The 16,021-nt window shown below is 39.2% G+C and overlaps 1 protein-coding gene across 2 annotated transcripts; it reads right to left on the bottom strand.

The window, feature by feature from the left end:
• Positions 1-111: 111 nt before the first annotated feature.
• zhx2a (zinc fingers and homeoboxes 2a) lies at positions 112-15,020 on the bottom strand. Of its 2 annotated transcripts, XM_073847150.1 has the most exons (3): positions 14,641-15,020; positions 11,381-11,472; positions 112-2,685 (listed from the first exon to the last, which is right to left on the bottom strand). In XM_073847150.1, the coding sequence occupies exon 3, from the start codon at positions 2,528-2,530 to the stop codon at positions 122-124; it is 2,409 nt and encodes an 802-aa protein (XP_073703251.1). In that variant the 5' UTR covers positions 2,531-2,685; positions 11,381-11,472; positions 14,641-15,020; the 3' UTR covers positions 112-121. The 2 variants fall into 2 exon arrangements, with proteins under 2 accessions (XP_073703251.1, XP_073703250.1); XM_073847149.1 differs by lacking the exon at positions 11,381-11,472.
• Positions 15,021-16,021: the final 1,001 nt, after the last annotated feature.

The raw sequence follows: 16,021 nt of genomic DNA, 5'->3' as shown, positions 1-16,021 counted from the left end.
TTCTGGGTGTCTTAGAGCCACATCTGCTACATTATCGGGAGAAGCAGCCATTTCTCAGGGAAAGCAATGCAACCAGCTAGTTAAAATAAGAAAGAACTTTTACCTTTATCACTTCATCACTTCATCCTGTCACTCTGTGCTCTGCCGATAGCACTTCAAGGTCTCGTGCCACTCTCTGCGCATCGTAATCTTTGCCACCAATGTCAGCTGCCAAGGAAACCCACCTCTTACCATCTACGCTCGCCTGTCCATGTTGGTCCTTGCTTTTGCTGATATCAGGCATGTTGTGGCCCAGCTTACTGGTGAACCATTCGACTATGTCCTGGTTGGTTAGTTTCGACTGCTCTGCGAGCTTCTCGAAACCCTCCCCTTTTTGTACCTTTGTCTCTTGAAAGTGCCTTTGCAGGACACTCTGGGCCTGCTCCGAGATCAACGTGCTGTTCTGTCCGTTCGGTCTCTTGTTGCTAAGACTTTGAAACTGCTCCATCCAATCCATCGTTCCATTTTTCAGAGCAGATCTGTTGTCTTTAAACCACCGGACTATTTCTGTACGAGCTAACCCTGTTTGGACTTCTAGTTGGTTGTACTCCTCTGGTGAGGGCCACTGGGTTTGTGCAAACATGTCTTTAAGAAGGCAGAGAGACTTGCCTTCGATGGCCTCTGGAGACACTGAGGACGAGAGAATGGGAAGAGGTGAGTCCCTAGGTCTGCTGTCCTGCTCGTGGACTCCATTCAGTGTCCCCTTTTGGAGGTGATGCTCCAGCCTTTTTGAGCCCATCGAGTTGAGCAAGGCTTGCTCCAGGTTGTCTCGTAGTGCACGGCGCTCCGTAAACCAACAATCAATTTCATTTTTGGAGAGTCTGGTGTCTGCCACAAGGTGCTCTATCTCAACTTGGGTTGGAAAGCTAGTCCTTTGGAAACTCTCCTCTAACTTTTTCATCTGCTCTGAGGATTTGCCTTTAACTCTCTCTAGGAGTGGAAACTGCGTGGCGACAGGCTTATGCGGTTGGCCGTCCTTTGAAGAGAGGTCTGTTTTAATCTGTTGCACTGCCTTATGGCTTCCATGGCGCTGATCGCTGAACCATTTTTTTATCTCTCCCCAGGAGAGGCCGGTCGTCTCGATGAGACGATACACTTCTTCATCATCAGGAAACTGGCACTGAGCATAGCTGGTGGTCAGTTCTCTGATTTGATCAGGGGTTTTCTCGCAATCTGAAGAAAGGCTTGGTGTCGGAGACACAGACTTGGGAGTACTCTGAACGGACTGGATTATTGAAGGCCTCTTTATCTCTGGAGCAACCAGTGGTGCTGTATGGGGCCTCTTGACACCTTGGGCTATTTGATTTGTCACCGTTAGTGCGAGAGGAGCACCGGCAGCAGTTGAGCCATTGGAAACTGGTGCCAACACTAAGCCAGATTGTCCAAGGACATGGCAAGGGACGGTCTGGATAAGGGACTGTGAAGCTTTAGTGGATTGAGTTAACTGAGCAGGCAAGACAGTGAATGCCTGTTGGACAGGTTGAATTGTTCCATTGAACATCTTCTTTCGAGCTTCCTCGACTTCCTCGGGAGACCAGCTGATGCCCTGTTTTAGCCGTTGGGTAGTGAACCACACTTTGATTTGTTCTTCGGGATGTTTGGAGGCTGCAGTGAGCCAAGAGAGCTCTGCTTGAGTAGGGTATGGAAACTTGTTGAAGGAAGTGATGAGGGTCAAGTTGCCATCAAGAGAGGGGTTGTATTTTGACGTGTTCAAGGGGACAGCAATTTTTGGTACCAAGTTGTAGTTAGGCGGACGTTGCAGGGATGGCATTATGTGAGAGAGGCCATCCTTAAGAGATGCATCCGGGATTATCACAGTCCCGTTCACATTCACTGCCGTAATTTGCTTTTTCGGTAGATCTTGAGCTAGTGGACTATCGTCCTGCAACCGTAAACTGTCTGCTTTGGGTTTACCCACCTTAACAGTACTGGATTTGCTCAGAGGAAAAGCAGTAAAGTCATCTCCTGACTGAGGGCTGGTTGTATCGTAGATGACTGCACAGTTCGAACCTTCGATTGTCTGTTCTAGAATGGTCTGACTGTTGAGCTTGATTCTCTTGAACTTGAAGTTGCTCTCCCCGGGATGGCACTTCTCATTGTGTTCTGTTAAAGAATCAAACTTTTTTGTGTTGAAGTTGCATACCGCACACAAGTACAGTGGGTTGAGTATAACATTGGGGTGGTTGGAATCGACGTGATCTTTGAACTCATTGAGGTTTTGTGTGGAAAAAGGACAGTATTTGCACTCATAGCCTCCCTGGAGTTTCCTCTGTGGTCGTGTTTTGACTTCAGGTTTTTCCACCTCTGTTGCCTCCTGCACAGAGTTCACAGAACTCTTCCTATCTGTCCAGTCCTCACTTGAAGACACATGCGAGGATCCGTTCTCTTCTGTACCATCCGCACAGGAATCTATTTCTTCTGGCTCGTCTGCAGCCACCAAGTCATCCGGTCGGATCATGCAGGGTGTTGTAGACTTTCTTCGACTAGCCATGGTCTGGGAGTAAGACGGTACAGTGCAGGGGGACTCTGTCGATGGACAATGGGTAGGTCTTTGTCTGGTGGAGGATCGGTAAAGGATGATTCCGCTGACTGTGAATGTCAGCTCCAATGAAAGACTTCATGAGACTTCATCCCAGATCACACAGTCTATTTAAAAAAAGAGAAAAAGATGCAAATTAACCATTGCTGACTCATATAGCAAAACTAAATTTTAATGCATTACAATTATGGTAATGAGGTATGAACTATATAGTAGTCAACATTTGATGTGGATCAAAAAAGATTTGTCCTAAGACAAGAACAGGTACTGTTTTGGTTTTAGGACAACTTTGATGAAAGGTTTTGATCCACTTCAAATATTGACTACTGTATAACAATTACTGGGGTGCTTATGGGGGTAAAACAGGACAAGAAGGGCCACGCCACATCACAGGTAGGACAAAATTGAGGTATAGTATACAGAATGTGTTAGTTTCAAAGTCAACCCCTGATAAGATTCAAGATGGAAAGTCCTAAAGATTTTTGCACATTTAAATGAATGAACATGACGTTCTATAGCAAGGGTGCCCAACATCAGTCCTGGAGAGCCACAGTCCTGCCGTTTTTTGCACTAACCTTGACAAAAACTCACCTGCCTGTAGCTTTCTAGTAACCCTTAGATCTTAATTAGTAGGTTCAGTAAGGCAGTGGTTTTCAAACCTGTCCTGGAGGCACCCCTGCCCTGCACATTTTGTATGTCTCCCTTATTAGACACACCCAAATCAGGTCTTGCAGTCTCTACTAATGAGCTGATGATTTGAATCAGGTGTGTTAAATGAGGGAGACATGCAAAATGTGCAGGGTAGGGTAGGGTGCCTCCAGGACAGGCTTGAAAACCACTAGTATAAGGAACTGGAAGCAAAGCAGAGTACGGCTGTTTCTAAACACGCAGTGTCATCTGCTGTTAAAAACTAAGCTCAGAATCGATTCCAGAGAGAATCACAATGTATTTAAAAAAAAAAAAAAAAACAATTTGCAGAATCGATCCACAAATCAATTGATCATGACACCCCCACTGAACCTTTTGTAAAACTCCTGCCAAGGTGAAGATTTTCAGAAACTCTGATTGCAGTGTTGTTGTGTAGCGATTTTGGCATGCTTTTGACAGCACTTCATAGCGTGTTTTTGCATTTTCATGTGGACAAGATTTTTTTTTAAACTAAGGATGAAAAAGTTTATAAAAATAGCCGTGTATGTATGGACTAGGACTGTGGCTTTTCAGGACCAACATTGGCCACCCTGAAAAAAAAAGGTTACAAGAAACAAAGAAGGCTAAACACTTAAAAATTGCCTACAAACAAGATATATTCTAGCCTACAATATACATGGCCTTTGCAATGATAGTTTTATTCATTTATTTTTAAGACTTATTTTTATCTTTGTAGGTCAAACTTGGAACTTTTGACTTTGAGCAGTCCACAAAGTCATATCAGGGTGCTGTCAAAATATGATGAACACCTGCGGTGTGCAAAGATTAATAGAAAACAACGGTTTGATTTTAAAATGCTGCAAGTTGTGTGTGACTCTGCCGCATCTGATGTGTGACTGCCTTTTACAAGGTTCTTCACTGTCTAAAATAACAGATAGATGAACAATAAATGTTTACAAGTCTCTGTGCTTGCCGTTTCAATGTGACTAGACGGATGTCTATCAACACAAAAGGAATCAGCTTTTTAATTACAGTTAATTGCCACTGTAGGTGCAACACGGCATGATTTAGTGTGAAAATCATCACAGAGGACTACAGAACCACATTAAAAATTAAGCTGAGGTGTTACAGCTCCTGCATAAAAGCATTAAGATACACACCCTAGAGCTGTTCATTAAATTAGAGGCATCAGCAATATGGCGGTCAGTCCGGATGGGAGGGGCAAAAACATCCTGTGCTAGGCTGAACTTGTCCAGTCCAATAATAGCCTTCCTCAGGCCTGTGTTGCCCTCAGCAGATCTCAGTACATTGGAGACTGATTAAATATGGATGGGACCCTGAGCATCTCATATCACAGCCTCAACTCACTGCAAGAGCACCAGTATAATGTAACCCTAGCATTTTTGTTTTTTTCCTTCCTTGAGAAAACTGTGCTAAGGGCAAAACGGACAACCAAAGTTCACAGAAGAACATTTTAATACACACAACACCATTTAATACGTGTATAAAGATAGAGAGAGAGGTATTCACCTAAATCAGCCAGCACATTTATTACCTCATGAAGATCATAAAGGATAAGGCAAACACTCATCATACAAACACAGAATTTTAAGTGTTTGCCAAGGGCTTACAGCCAATAAAGAATGAAAAAGAATGTGACCATGTAAGTTATGATCACATAGCATTCAATCTACAGCCACTTAAAAAGAAACATTACTTGCCCTCAAGTCTCAATAGCTGTTACTGACACGAGAAAAAAAAACTGTTGTGTACTCAAGACTGTGCTTAAGGCAAATAAATAAAACAAAAACGAGAACAAGAAAAAAAAAACCATAACCTTAGAATTTCAATGATGGCATGTGATACTATTTATTAACCACTCAAATGGTCATCTATATTAGAGCAAAAACTACTAACTGGAGGGTGTTCAGTGCAAGCACTACAGCCTGTTGCAAAACAGCAAAATGCATATTGGTTCTCCTGTATGGATTCACATGCATGTTTCCAGGAGAGGATGTTGCTGAGTGCCGCTGTGAAGGGGCGGAGACTGAGCTCTGTTAATACTGTGAAGCACAGTAGGGGGGGGGCTGAATTTGGGATTGAGGCAGAATTAATTTAAATCTCATCAAATGGGGCTCTAGAAGCCTGCAGCACTGCACAGATGTACACTGAGTGCTATTTTTCATGACAATACTGACAGAAAGTATGGAGTGTAATTGCTATAGATCACACCCCCTTCACCAATTTTAGACTGGAAATGTGGGCACAGTTTCAAGGCTGCAGTACCAAGAACTAAACATTGTTTAAGAGAGAAAGAAAATAATTGGTCTAAATGAGGATGAATGTGGGTATATGCGAGAATAAAGTAGTTTTGCAGTCGGAAAATGACACGGAGCTCAGAGCTCAAAGTCCTTTGGGGTAGGTGTCCAGGCTTTCAGTGATTTGGGGTACCAAGGGACAGGCCTTGAAAAAGCTGGACTCATGCGTTGTCATGGAAACGGCCCAGCAGCAGGTGGGAGGGATTTTCTCCACAGAGATCCAGATGAGGAACGTTCCGCATTCCTATTTTTGGCTGAGCCTGTTCTTTCGGGGTGAAACCCACACTGAGAGATTGTATTCATCCTATTAATTCTAGATTGGTATACTTGTGTATATGCTGATACATGTTTCATGAATCAGTATGAGTGGGAGCATTAATTATGCTTATTCAGAGTAAGCAAAGTTATACTTAAGAAAAACAATATGTGCATCTTGTTGATAGTAAGACACAAACAGAAATAAATGTCTGGCTGCGTGCTCATTTCCTGGCACTTTCCACTAATAGATTACAAATTAAAGTACGAAAAAATTTATTTATTTTTTTCTTTTCAGCAAATAAGCAGGTATGTGCTTAACCTTGAAGGAAGAAAAACACTGATTGTCAACCTAAGAATTTAGAAATATGAGAATTTATTTTCAACTAATGTTATAAAAACTAACTTTTTTAACCCTCTAACCAAAATGTGGGACTTCTCTAAAAACAGTAGGGCTGTCACGATTCCTTGATTCAATTTGAGTACTCAATTTTAAAAAACCATTCATTGCATTTTGCCATGTCGAGTAACCAGTAAAAACTGTGTTCACAGTAAATGCTGCTCCGCACAAACTGTTATCATTTACAAGCTCCATCTCTGCATATTGCTGGGTGTTTGGGTTTACTATAATGTTCGGCTGGGTACACCATTTCATTAGAACTGTATATTTATAAACATACACAAACACAGAAGAATTCATCAATATCTTTCTCAATACACTAACTGTTCATCGCGTTTTCAAAAGTTTAAACCCTCACTCTGAGTTTAAATATTTTGATGTCCACATATTGGCTGCAGAATTTCTGTCGTAAAGAAATGGCCAAATATTAAAGATTAAGTAGACATTTGACTTAAATGTTGTTTAGTTAACATGAAACAAGGATTAAATTGGTGCACTCTATTGTTTATAATACATTATCTATTTAACAGTTTTGTTCAATAAAACCATGACTACTTTATTTGAACAAATTATTATTGCCTCATATCTATTCTATGGCCTGGTTTCATAGACAGGGCTTAGCCTAAACTAGGATTAGGCCATAGTGCAATTAGGTAATTTTACACATGTGCCTTAGAAAAAAACATTACTGGTGTGCATCTTGTGACAAAACAAAGACACTGATATTTTAAGATCAGTCAGTGCTTTCTTGAAAGTTTCTTTCTTGAAAAAGTTCAGATTTAAATTTTAGTCTAGGACTAGACTTAAGCCTTGTCTGTGAAACTGAAGATATATGTATTTTAAGTAGTGGTGGGCCGTTATCGGCGTTAACGTGCTGCGTTAACGTGAAACTCTTATCGCGCGATAAAAAAAATATCGCCGTTAATCTATTCTCAAATTTGGGTTGGGAGCTGGGTCTAAACTACGCAAGCTATGATGACTTTCACCTTGATAGTTTAACGCGGATGTATACCGAAGACTATAGAATATGGTCGCGCGTTTAAGTCTCCTCCGCCAAAACACAGACGGGGTCGCGTCGTCCTCCATTCATAAAAACCGAATCTACTATAGCGAATTCGTCGTTTTTTGGATTCATAAATCGAATGTTGGTCAGTCACTTAATTCAAATCGCGATATGGACTAGTGTATGTGAAAACTGAAATGCAAAAAGACCGTTTTAAGATGAATCCGATATGTTCCGTTTGCCTAGCTGTATGTATGCATTGCGGAGACGAGCTTTTACTACACGCATACTGAAACACACGTGACGCTCCCGGTAATTTTTGGCATTTTCATCTCACATGAACAGATAAACTCAATCTCCCAAACTGCTGTGAGTGTCACTTTTACCGTTTCATTTGAGAAAACTAGCATCATATCATACTGTATGACACAGAAACTTCACGGCAACCTGTCAAAATAAAAGTACGGTGTAACATGTAATGGGCTGGGTAGGTGTTGACGTTAAAAAAACACAATCTAATAGGTAGAAAAAATTATTTCATTGTTAGTTAGTTAGTAAACACAAGTACATCTAATTGAACATAATTTATTTTCATCAACAAATTATCATAGAACAGCTTTATGAGCTTTATGATCCATTCTCAAAGACTTTAAGTCATTATTTGGGTAGCACACATATTCTGAATGCCTTCAGCAGAATTCAAATTAGCCATTTTAATCTAGATTAATCTAGATTAATTCCAAGATTTAATCTAGATTAATCTAGATTAAAAAAATTAATCTATGCCCACCCCTAATTTTAAGTCATTTTAAAGGCTATTGTTCACTTAGGTCTATTTTTATTACTACAAAAAAAATAATTATAATTATCTAATTACTCGATTAATCGTTAGAATAATTGACACGTACTCGACTACAAAAAAAACTACTCAGTGACAGCCCTAAAAAAAATTTTCATTTTTTTCCAGTAATAAACATTAAATAAGCCTTTTCAAACAATCAATTTAAAGACATATTTGAGAAAGTAAGAGTATCAGGGTTGCGCACAAAATATTATTTTGTTTTTTTTATGAATTATAATTTACTGATCAAAACAGCTTTGCTACAATTAATGCTAATTAACAAAAAATACACTATTGCATGATTTTAATTGTTGGATACAGTTAAGTCTAAAACTACCAAATGGTGATCAAAATCTGCATTTAAAACCAAATTGGGTTTTTTTTTTTTACGAACCACGGTGCATTCGTTTGAAACTGGTCACTATTATGCAGAGAAAACCATGCTTAATTTTGACTAAGTAACTAGAGACCGAGGGCATGAGGTTTCTGCTAAAGCCATCTGTAAGGCCTGGCTGCTCAGCAGTACAGTGTCTTCAAAAGAAACCAAATCTCTGTGGTCAACCACTAAGTTATATGGCTGCTGTCCCAAAGAGTTACAAAATACTCATGGAAAGGGTCACACTGAGGATCAAGAGATCAGGGTCATGTTTGAGCACTGCGTCTATGAGCCTCGGGTTAAATACTTTGTTAAATAAAATGATAATCCGGTAACACCGGTTGGTTAACATGACTGAGCATCTACACGGGCAAATGTTTTCATCTAACAACATTAAACTGGTTTTAATCATTCTGAAGAGCTTCTATTGATCTGATGACTTGATAACATTTATACAACACACACAGCCAGTTTTGACATGAATGGCAACTGTGTTTTCTGCCTTGTCTGAAATACTCCTCATAAAGCAAAAAAAAGACAGGCTCAACTAAGCCTCTGATATGCTTGACAACTGGTTTGCTCAAAGGATATCAGATTCATGCCACTGGACAGTGATCACTGCTGTCATCCATCTGTGAGTTTGAGTCATGACACATAAGAGGCCCGAATAACACAGATCCCACTAAGAGCGAAAGCTCTGCATGACTCCACACCAACACAACCACTTTAAAGATGAGAAGTACACTGGAAGGTAGAAAACTGTCTTACTGTTTACTGGTGTAAACTCTCTCTAATGCATTCCAAAATGCTGATGTGAACAGGAAATTAAACCACAATTGTCTTTTTGTGCAATCATGCCACAACTGCTCATTTTAAGGCTGCATGATATATTGGTACCATACTGGTTATCGGCCCTTGTTTTAATTGATCTGTATCGGTCGATATTGAATTTTTACTTGTACATGCTTAATTACACAATTTTTACATTTAGTTTACCTTTGCTGTCATCTTACACTCACTGAAAGTTAATCTTAAAATAACAATTTAATATATCTCTTAAATGTAATCTAACAAATTTCATACTGTAAATTCTAGGACTGTGTAAAAAACATTTAAAATTTTTATGAAACTTTACTGATTCTTAAATCCCAAGAAACAATTAATCTAGCTTGTTTTCAGTTCATGAACTGAACATTGTGGCGCACTTCCCATCCAATAAATCACAATAAGCTTTGTGCTTTGTTAGTTCTGATATGAAAGAAAGTCTCCGATTTCAAATTCAGTCCATTTCATTACAGTATTCAAACAATAAATGCTATTTTGACGTTTAATGTGATGTAAAGTTGTAAAGTGATGGATTGCTGTAGCGCCTCAGTTCAAGACAAGCGGCACATGAGCCGATAATTTCCTCCACTTTAACTGGTTTCAGCATGAAATAAACATGATTGAACATCCAAAGGCATGTTAAAAGAAAGAGTACAACTTACTGAAATCTTTATCATATCTCACGTTAAGTGTTAACACGTGAGATACGTCAATACATCAACAATGACATAATTTACCTCAGAAAAACATATTTGGCGACCATAAACTCATTAGTCAACTAGAAAAAAATAACTCTATAAAATAACTCTCTAATATAAAATAACTCTCTTCTGTTATGTTTGAATATATCCGTCAATTTATTTAAATGTTTATATTTCAAAAAACAAATTGGAGTAGAAATATAATTATGTAGTTGTAACTTTCCTATTATAAAAATTTGATTGAGCGTAATTTAAGCGTTCATATATAAATTAGTTAATTTTAACATTTAAAATAGTAATAGAATACCAACTTACTCTTTTACATCATTATTTTTCGAATCAGAAATCGAATAGCAAGCTTGTGAATCAGAATCGAATCAAATGGCGAAATTTGTGTCAAAACCTAGCCCTAGTAAATTCTAATGTTGTGATGCCTAAAATCACTTGTAAAATTGAAATTGATCAATTTTATAGACCTTTTTCCTGAATAAGCGATGAGCGCCGCCATTACGAATTCTAACGTCAGATCGAATGCTTTTCTGTTCCGGTTTCCATAGGAACCCATTCAAATAGCGTCCATCTGTTTTTAATGTAGCTAACGTCCGCTGCTTCGTGTCATCTACACACTCATTAAAGTGAGGCACTGACAAATGATGGTCATTGCGACATTGCCAAGTGATGGCGCTATGGAGCCATGTGCTTTTTAAAAACATTTTAATAGGTTTAACATTAGTTTATTAGCTCGGAATATACCCTAATTTGACTAGAAACAATGCAGAACGGAAATGCAAAGCATTCTTTCAGTTAAGAGTCGGACTTACTTCCGTGTTCAGGAAAAACGTCTATAGTGTTTTAAATTTGTTAAGACACTCATAACATTTTAAATTAAGAATGTATTGCTTATCAGACATCATATAAAAATGATTACAGTTTAGTCAGTCATAAATTGTCATAAATTGAATTATGATAGCTTATTTGCATTCAATCAAATCATTTCAATATGAGTCCTTTGTATGTGTATTATCTGGCATGTAGAAGTATTAATAGATTTGTAAGAGTAACATCTTACAAGCAGAGAACTGAAAAATAAGTGAGCTGTCTGAAACAGACATGAGGAGCGGGTAAATTCTTCAGCTCAGCTCAGGCATACAGTTAAAAAGTGCTTTGAAGTTATAACTGTGCAGCCAAATGGACCATCTTCACTCTCTACTGTTTATCTTTTTATTGGTACTAGCACATCCTGAGCTGTTATCTGTCTCTCTCCAAGTCTAAAATTCTCTACAGGATGAAAACTTATTTAATTACATTGTATGACTGAATTATTCCAACTCATGAATGAGGGAAGTGGAAGCATGGTCTGTCTCTATCAATGTTGTGCTCTGTTAAGACTCAATATTACATTATCATCACAAATCTTTTTAAATCAGCAGCCCACCTGTCACCTAACGGTGTCCCCCGGTTTGGAGCATAATATCTGTAAGGTTCTATGTTGCAAGCGTATCTTCTCCCAGTTTCTCCTCACCTCACCTATAAAAAAAGCAGAGTTGGATTGCTATTTGTATCTTGGAAGTTCATCTAAACACCACTATTTCTGACAAGGCCTCCGAGGCACTGGTTCAAAATAATAAACTTCCTCTCTAAACTAAGAATAGACACTCCACGTGACAGATATTGTTGACTCCAAACCCTTATTTTCTTTTTCTCCATACTGTAAGTTCAGGTCAGTGCACTGATAAGACTGTAACTCAAGCATAAACTCAACATCTTTCTAAATCATTTAATGTCATGTCCCTGAAGGAGCAACAACGTCTTTCGCAGTTTCCATAACAGTTTAGCTTCTCTAAAAATTATACAGCAGCTCAGACAAGAGGTGAATGTAGTTCAGGTCACCTGAGGATCGCTGTAGCCGCTTGAAATCAAACACCACCCACACATGCAAATGAACAAATTTCTGTCATTTGTTAGGGATTTTTATTATCCTGCTACTCACTATGATGGTCAGTATAGCTATACGCAGCATCTCCATTACACCTCTAAAAAAGCTGGGTCACGACTGCAAAAGTAGGGCAGAATATTGGCAAAGGAGAGGCTGCTCAACAGTGAGCGACTGCAAAAAGTTAAACGCTTCTCTCCCTCCCTCAATCTCAAACAGGCCGTTTTATTTTCTTTAGTTCAAAGAAGAATCAAAGAAGAGGCCCTTCTGTATAAGAGCTCGGTGCCACTCAAACACACTTGAATATATATAATAATCACATACGAGAATGATCACAAGATATGACATGAGTACAGTCATGCATAGTGATGAATCATGATTTGTTGTACTCATTATGCAGCGGTCTAGTACAAGATAGTATGCCACCTTCAACTGCAACTTCAGCTGGTAGCACACGTCAGTTCTGACTCTCTCTCTCTCTTCGAGCACATGAACGCAGAAGGGAAATTAATAGCTTTAGTAGTGATGACTAATAAATAACCTGGCTCCAATGTGAGGCCAGACTCCCTCACAAAGAGGCTCTGCTTTCAGTGGAGTCATGACCACCAGCACCGACAGAGAACACACAGCTTTCAAGGGAGCCCAGCCCACGGCTGTGACATCAGCGACTGTCGGCTTAGTCACCGACAGCACAAGCTACGAGGCAGAGGCAGCAGCAACCACCTCCTCAAAGACGTCAGCTCCTCACGAACGCGGGCAGCCATTTTGAATCCAGCCAGTCACCTGGCACAAACCGCATTTTGTGCCAGAGCAACTCAAGCAGAGTTGTACTTTTGACAACACGCGTCACTACTTCGCAAAAGTTGCCTCAGTCTTGGTTCTGTGAGTAAACCTTTGTAATGAGAGATGTTTCCATACTACCACCCACAAGGTAAACGGTAAAGGTTGGCAAGTGTATTTGTGCCAGGCGGAACGAGAATATTTAAAATGGCACAAATACAGAATAAACTTTAGTGAAATTGTATCCGAACGGCCTTCGGTGAACACGAAGGGAAAAAATAACTTCAAACACATGAAATAGATGTTTCTTTATAGTGTGTATATTAAGCCAATTTCTAGAGATCAGTTAAACCAAATATCTACTTAGATTAATAAACATAATGAAATATGGTACTAGTTAAAAATCCTAAATAAATGACAAGATAAAGTTAACAAACAAGACACTACAGTGATTTTCTATCATGCAGCTTTAAACTGTAAACCCCAGATTATACAGTCCATGATATAATATGAGAGATGAGACTCCAAGGAAGGACGTAAAATATAAGAAAAAACTATTCCTATATGTGACCCTGGACCACAAAACCTCTGAAGTAGCACGGGTATATTTGTAACAATAGCTACAAATACATTGTATGGTATCATGTTCCATGAAAATATTTTGTACATTTTCTACAGTAAATATATCAAAACTTAATTTTTTGATTAGCAATATGCATGGCTAATAACTTAAGTCTCTCTATTTTGATTTTTTGCACCCTAAGATTCAAGATTTTCAAATAGTTGTCTCTCATCTAAACATTAACAGAAAGCTTTTTTTATTTAGCTATCGGGTGATGTATAAATCTCAATTTCATAAAATTGACCCTTATGACTGGTTTCGTGGTCCAGGTTATTGCCAGGTGTGACTTTTTTAAACTCGAGAAATCCTCTGATTCCTAAAAAAACTACTAAACTTTTTTACTTTCACCTAATAAACCATATTGAAGGAATATTCTAAAAGTATTTTCCATCAACAGGAGACTACCTGAAAAAGTAGGAAAGACCTACCAGTCCAGGTTCTCTGACAGATGAGAGATTTGGTCTGTACTCTGTAGAAACCTTGGAAAAGCATTTGGATTTACATGTGACTGGACACTGAAGCAAATATCACGTGTGGGATGTTAGTTTGACACACTTGAATCACCTAAAGTGCTCTAGGAATATTAGCAAGATGATTTACGATGCATCAACTGTATGCTATATTAAGAATATCAAACAACGCTCGAGTTGTATAATCAGCTTCAGAAATGCATTTGCTCCATATAGGGTGCTGGGAGTTTTTAGTAGTATGGATGCGACAATTTTGGGAACTATCACAGATGTGAACACAGTGCTGCAATGTGGCTCGCGTCTGATGCGTGCGCCATGCAGTATGGTCGTGGAAGGCGTCACCACTGCCTACATCATACGACACCAAGCCGAAATCAAAGTAGTTGCGTGCCATGCTCACTTCATACAAGTGCATGAATTAATCATTCCTAGTTGGAAATAGATTTGCGATCGTGGCGTACAGTGGAAAAGGGGGTTTTGCTGAGGCAAAACAGACTCTGGTAAAAATCACTTGGACCGACGTAACGCCATGTCGACATTGGTAGCCATATTTTGCTGCTTATTTCGACATCAGAGAAGTAGACATGTTCTCGCGCCCATTGCCGCTTAACTTTAAGCATTCTGTGAAACTTTCCGCAAGCCACACGAAATCACAGCGCTGGAAACGTTAAAACCGAGGTTATCGGGTCAGGTCGATGCGGTTATTCTGGTGCTCACTTTCTACAATATGCCTTGGCCAAACAAAGTTCAGTTGAAATAAACAACTGACATGTGAAGCACTTTACAGCACGTTTCGGGCAACTACTTATTGTGTGTATTCAAACGCGCCCGCAACTTTAAGGCTTGTTTGCTAATTTTCCAAGCGACACGAATAATTCAGCCATTCTTACCTGCCCACCAACAAACGGAAAACGCTGGGATGTGATGTTATTGACAGCTAGAGTCCAAAATTGCGTACTTTTCCACGTGTACAGCCTAGAGAAGCGTACGGTTGTAATGATTCTGCCGAATTCTAAAGACAACAGCCGAAAAAAATTGGCGATCACAGGGGGATCTACGCCAAAACCCACATGATCAACTACGTCAGCAGACGTATTTGCATACGATACAAGACGCCGTTCCATCCTGACTTTGGCAATGAATTCTTTAAAGCAAAAGTTTGAAAATCGCCGGTGGCAAGCGCTGGCTTCGAGTGCAAGAGCAGTAGTTCACTTCGCCCTGTGCTTCCTTCTTTGAGATGATTAAACCACTGTTGTTTTGACGTCCCCTGCGTGAGTTTGGATCACAGGTCATTGAATATTAAGCACTCTGCTGAAGGCCAGTGGCTGAACGGTTCTCTCTCTCGTTCTCTCCTCACTCCTCCCACCCTCGCCTCGGTCCCCTCGCCCTCCCTCCACTCATCCCCTCCCACTTTTTGCCTGTAGCCTTGCTACGGTTGTGCATCAAAACAACCAGGTCGACTTTTAAATCGAGACACATTACAACTCGGAAAAAACTCGTGTTGGAATATAGCCGTCGCTATGGAAACCTACCTTGCGGATGTTTTCTTACCTAAGTTTGTGTCACCCCGCCAAACGCTGAAAAGATTAAAACTGTAAACATTAGAATACACTTAAAGACTAACGGATGACACAACTATGTCTAACTATTTCTATTTCTAAGATGCTTGACTGTCCTTTTGAAAGCTGTCTGCGCAGATGCAGTGGGCATGAACACTGCTGCAGAAGCTTATGAATTATTCATTAATCACGACCGATCCGCCAGCGTTTGGATATATTTACATACAAATAAGCAGCTAATGAATTATTAATAGTCATTTTCTTGATCTTTGTTTTTTGTCATTCTTTTTAACTTATAGGCACATGTTTTATTTATGACTAAGATAGCACACCTGCATTTAGTTGTCAATATATTTAACGCCATCTACAGGATATGCAATGTAATGTTTAATAGATTATTTGTGGCTATGGTTCTTGCTGACAGAATGCAAATTCAAGTAGTTAGTCAAATCTCCATCAGAAATCAGTGTAATAGGATAGTTATTGTAGGATAATTATAAAAACTGACACAATTACTTTTATTAAACTATTAGCTTAACCCAAAATCATATTTTCTCACCCTCCTGATGTTCGAAAAATGTTCTCTTTCTTTTGTGGAACACAGGTAAAGTTTAGCAGAATGGTCATGCTTTTTATTTTGTGAAGTGTAATTTATACACTACCAGTCGAAATGTTTATTTTATTTTATTATATTTTTTTCAAGAAGTCTCTT

The sequence above is a fragment of the Garra rufa genome, chromosome 9, assembly GCF_049309525.1.
Source record: "Garra rufa chromosome 9, GarRuf1.0, whole genome shotgun sequence".
Taxonomy (NCBI): domain Eukaryota; kingdom Metazoa; phylum Chordata; class Actinopteri; order Cypriniformes; family Cyprinidae; genus Garra; species Garra rufa.
The sequence above is the reverse complement of the archived record's forward strand: the minus strand, read 5'-3'. Positions and strand labels throughout refer to the sequence as shown.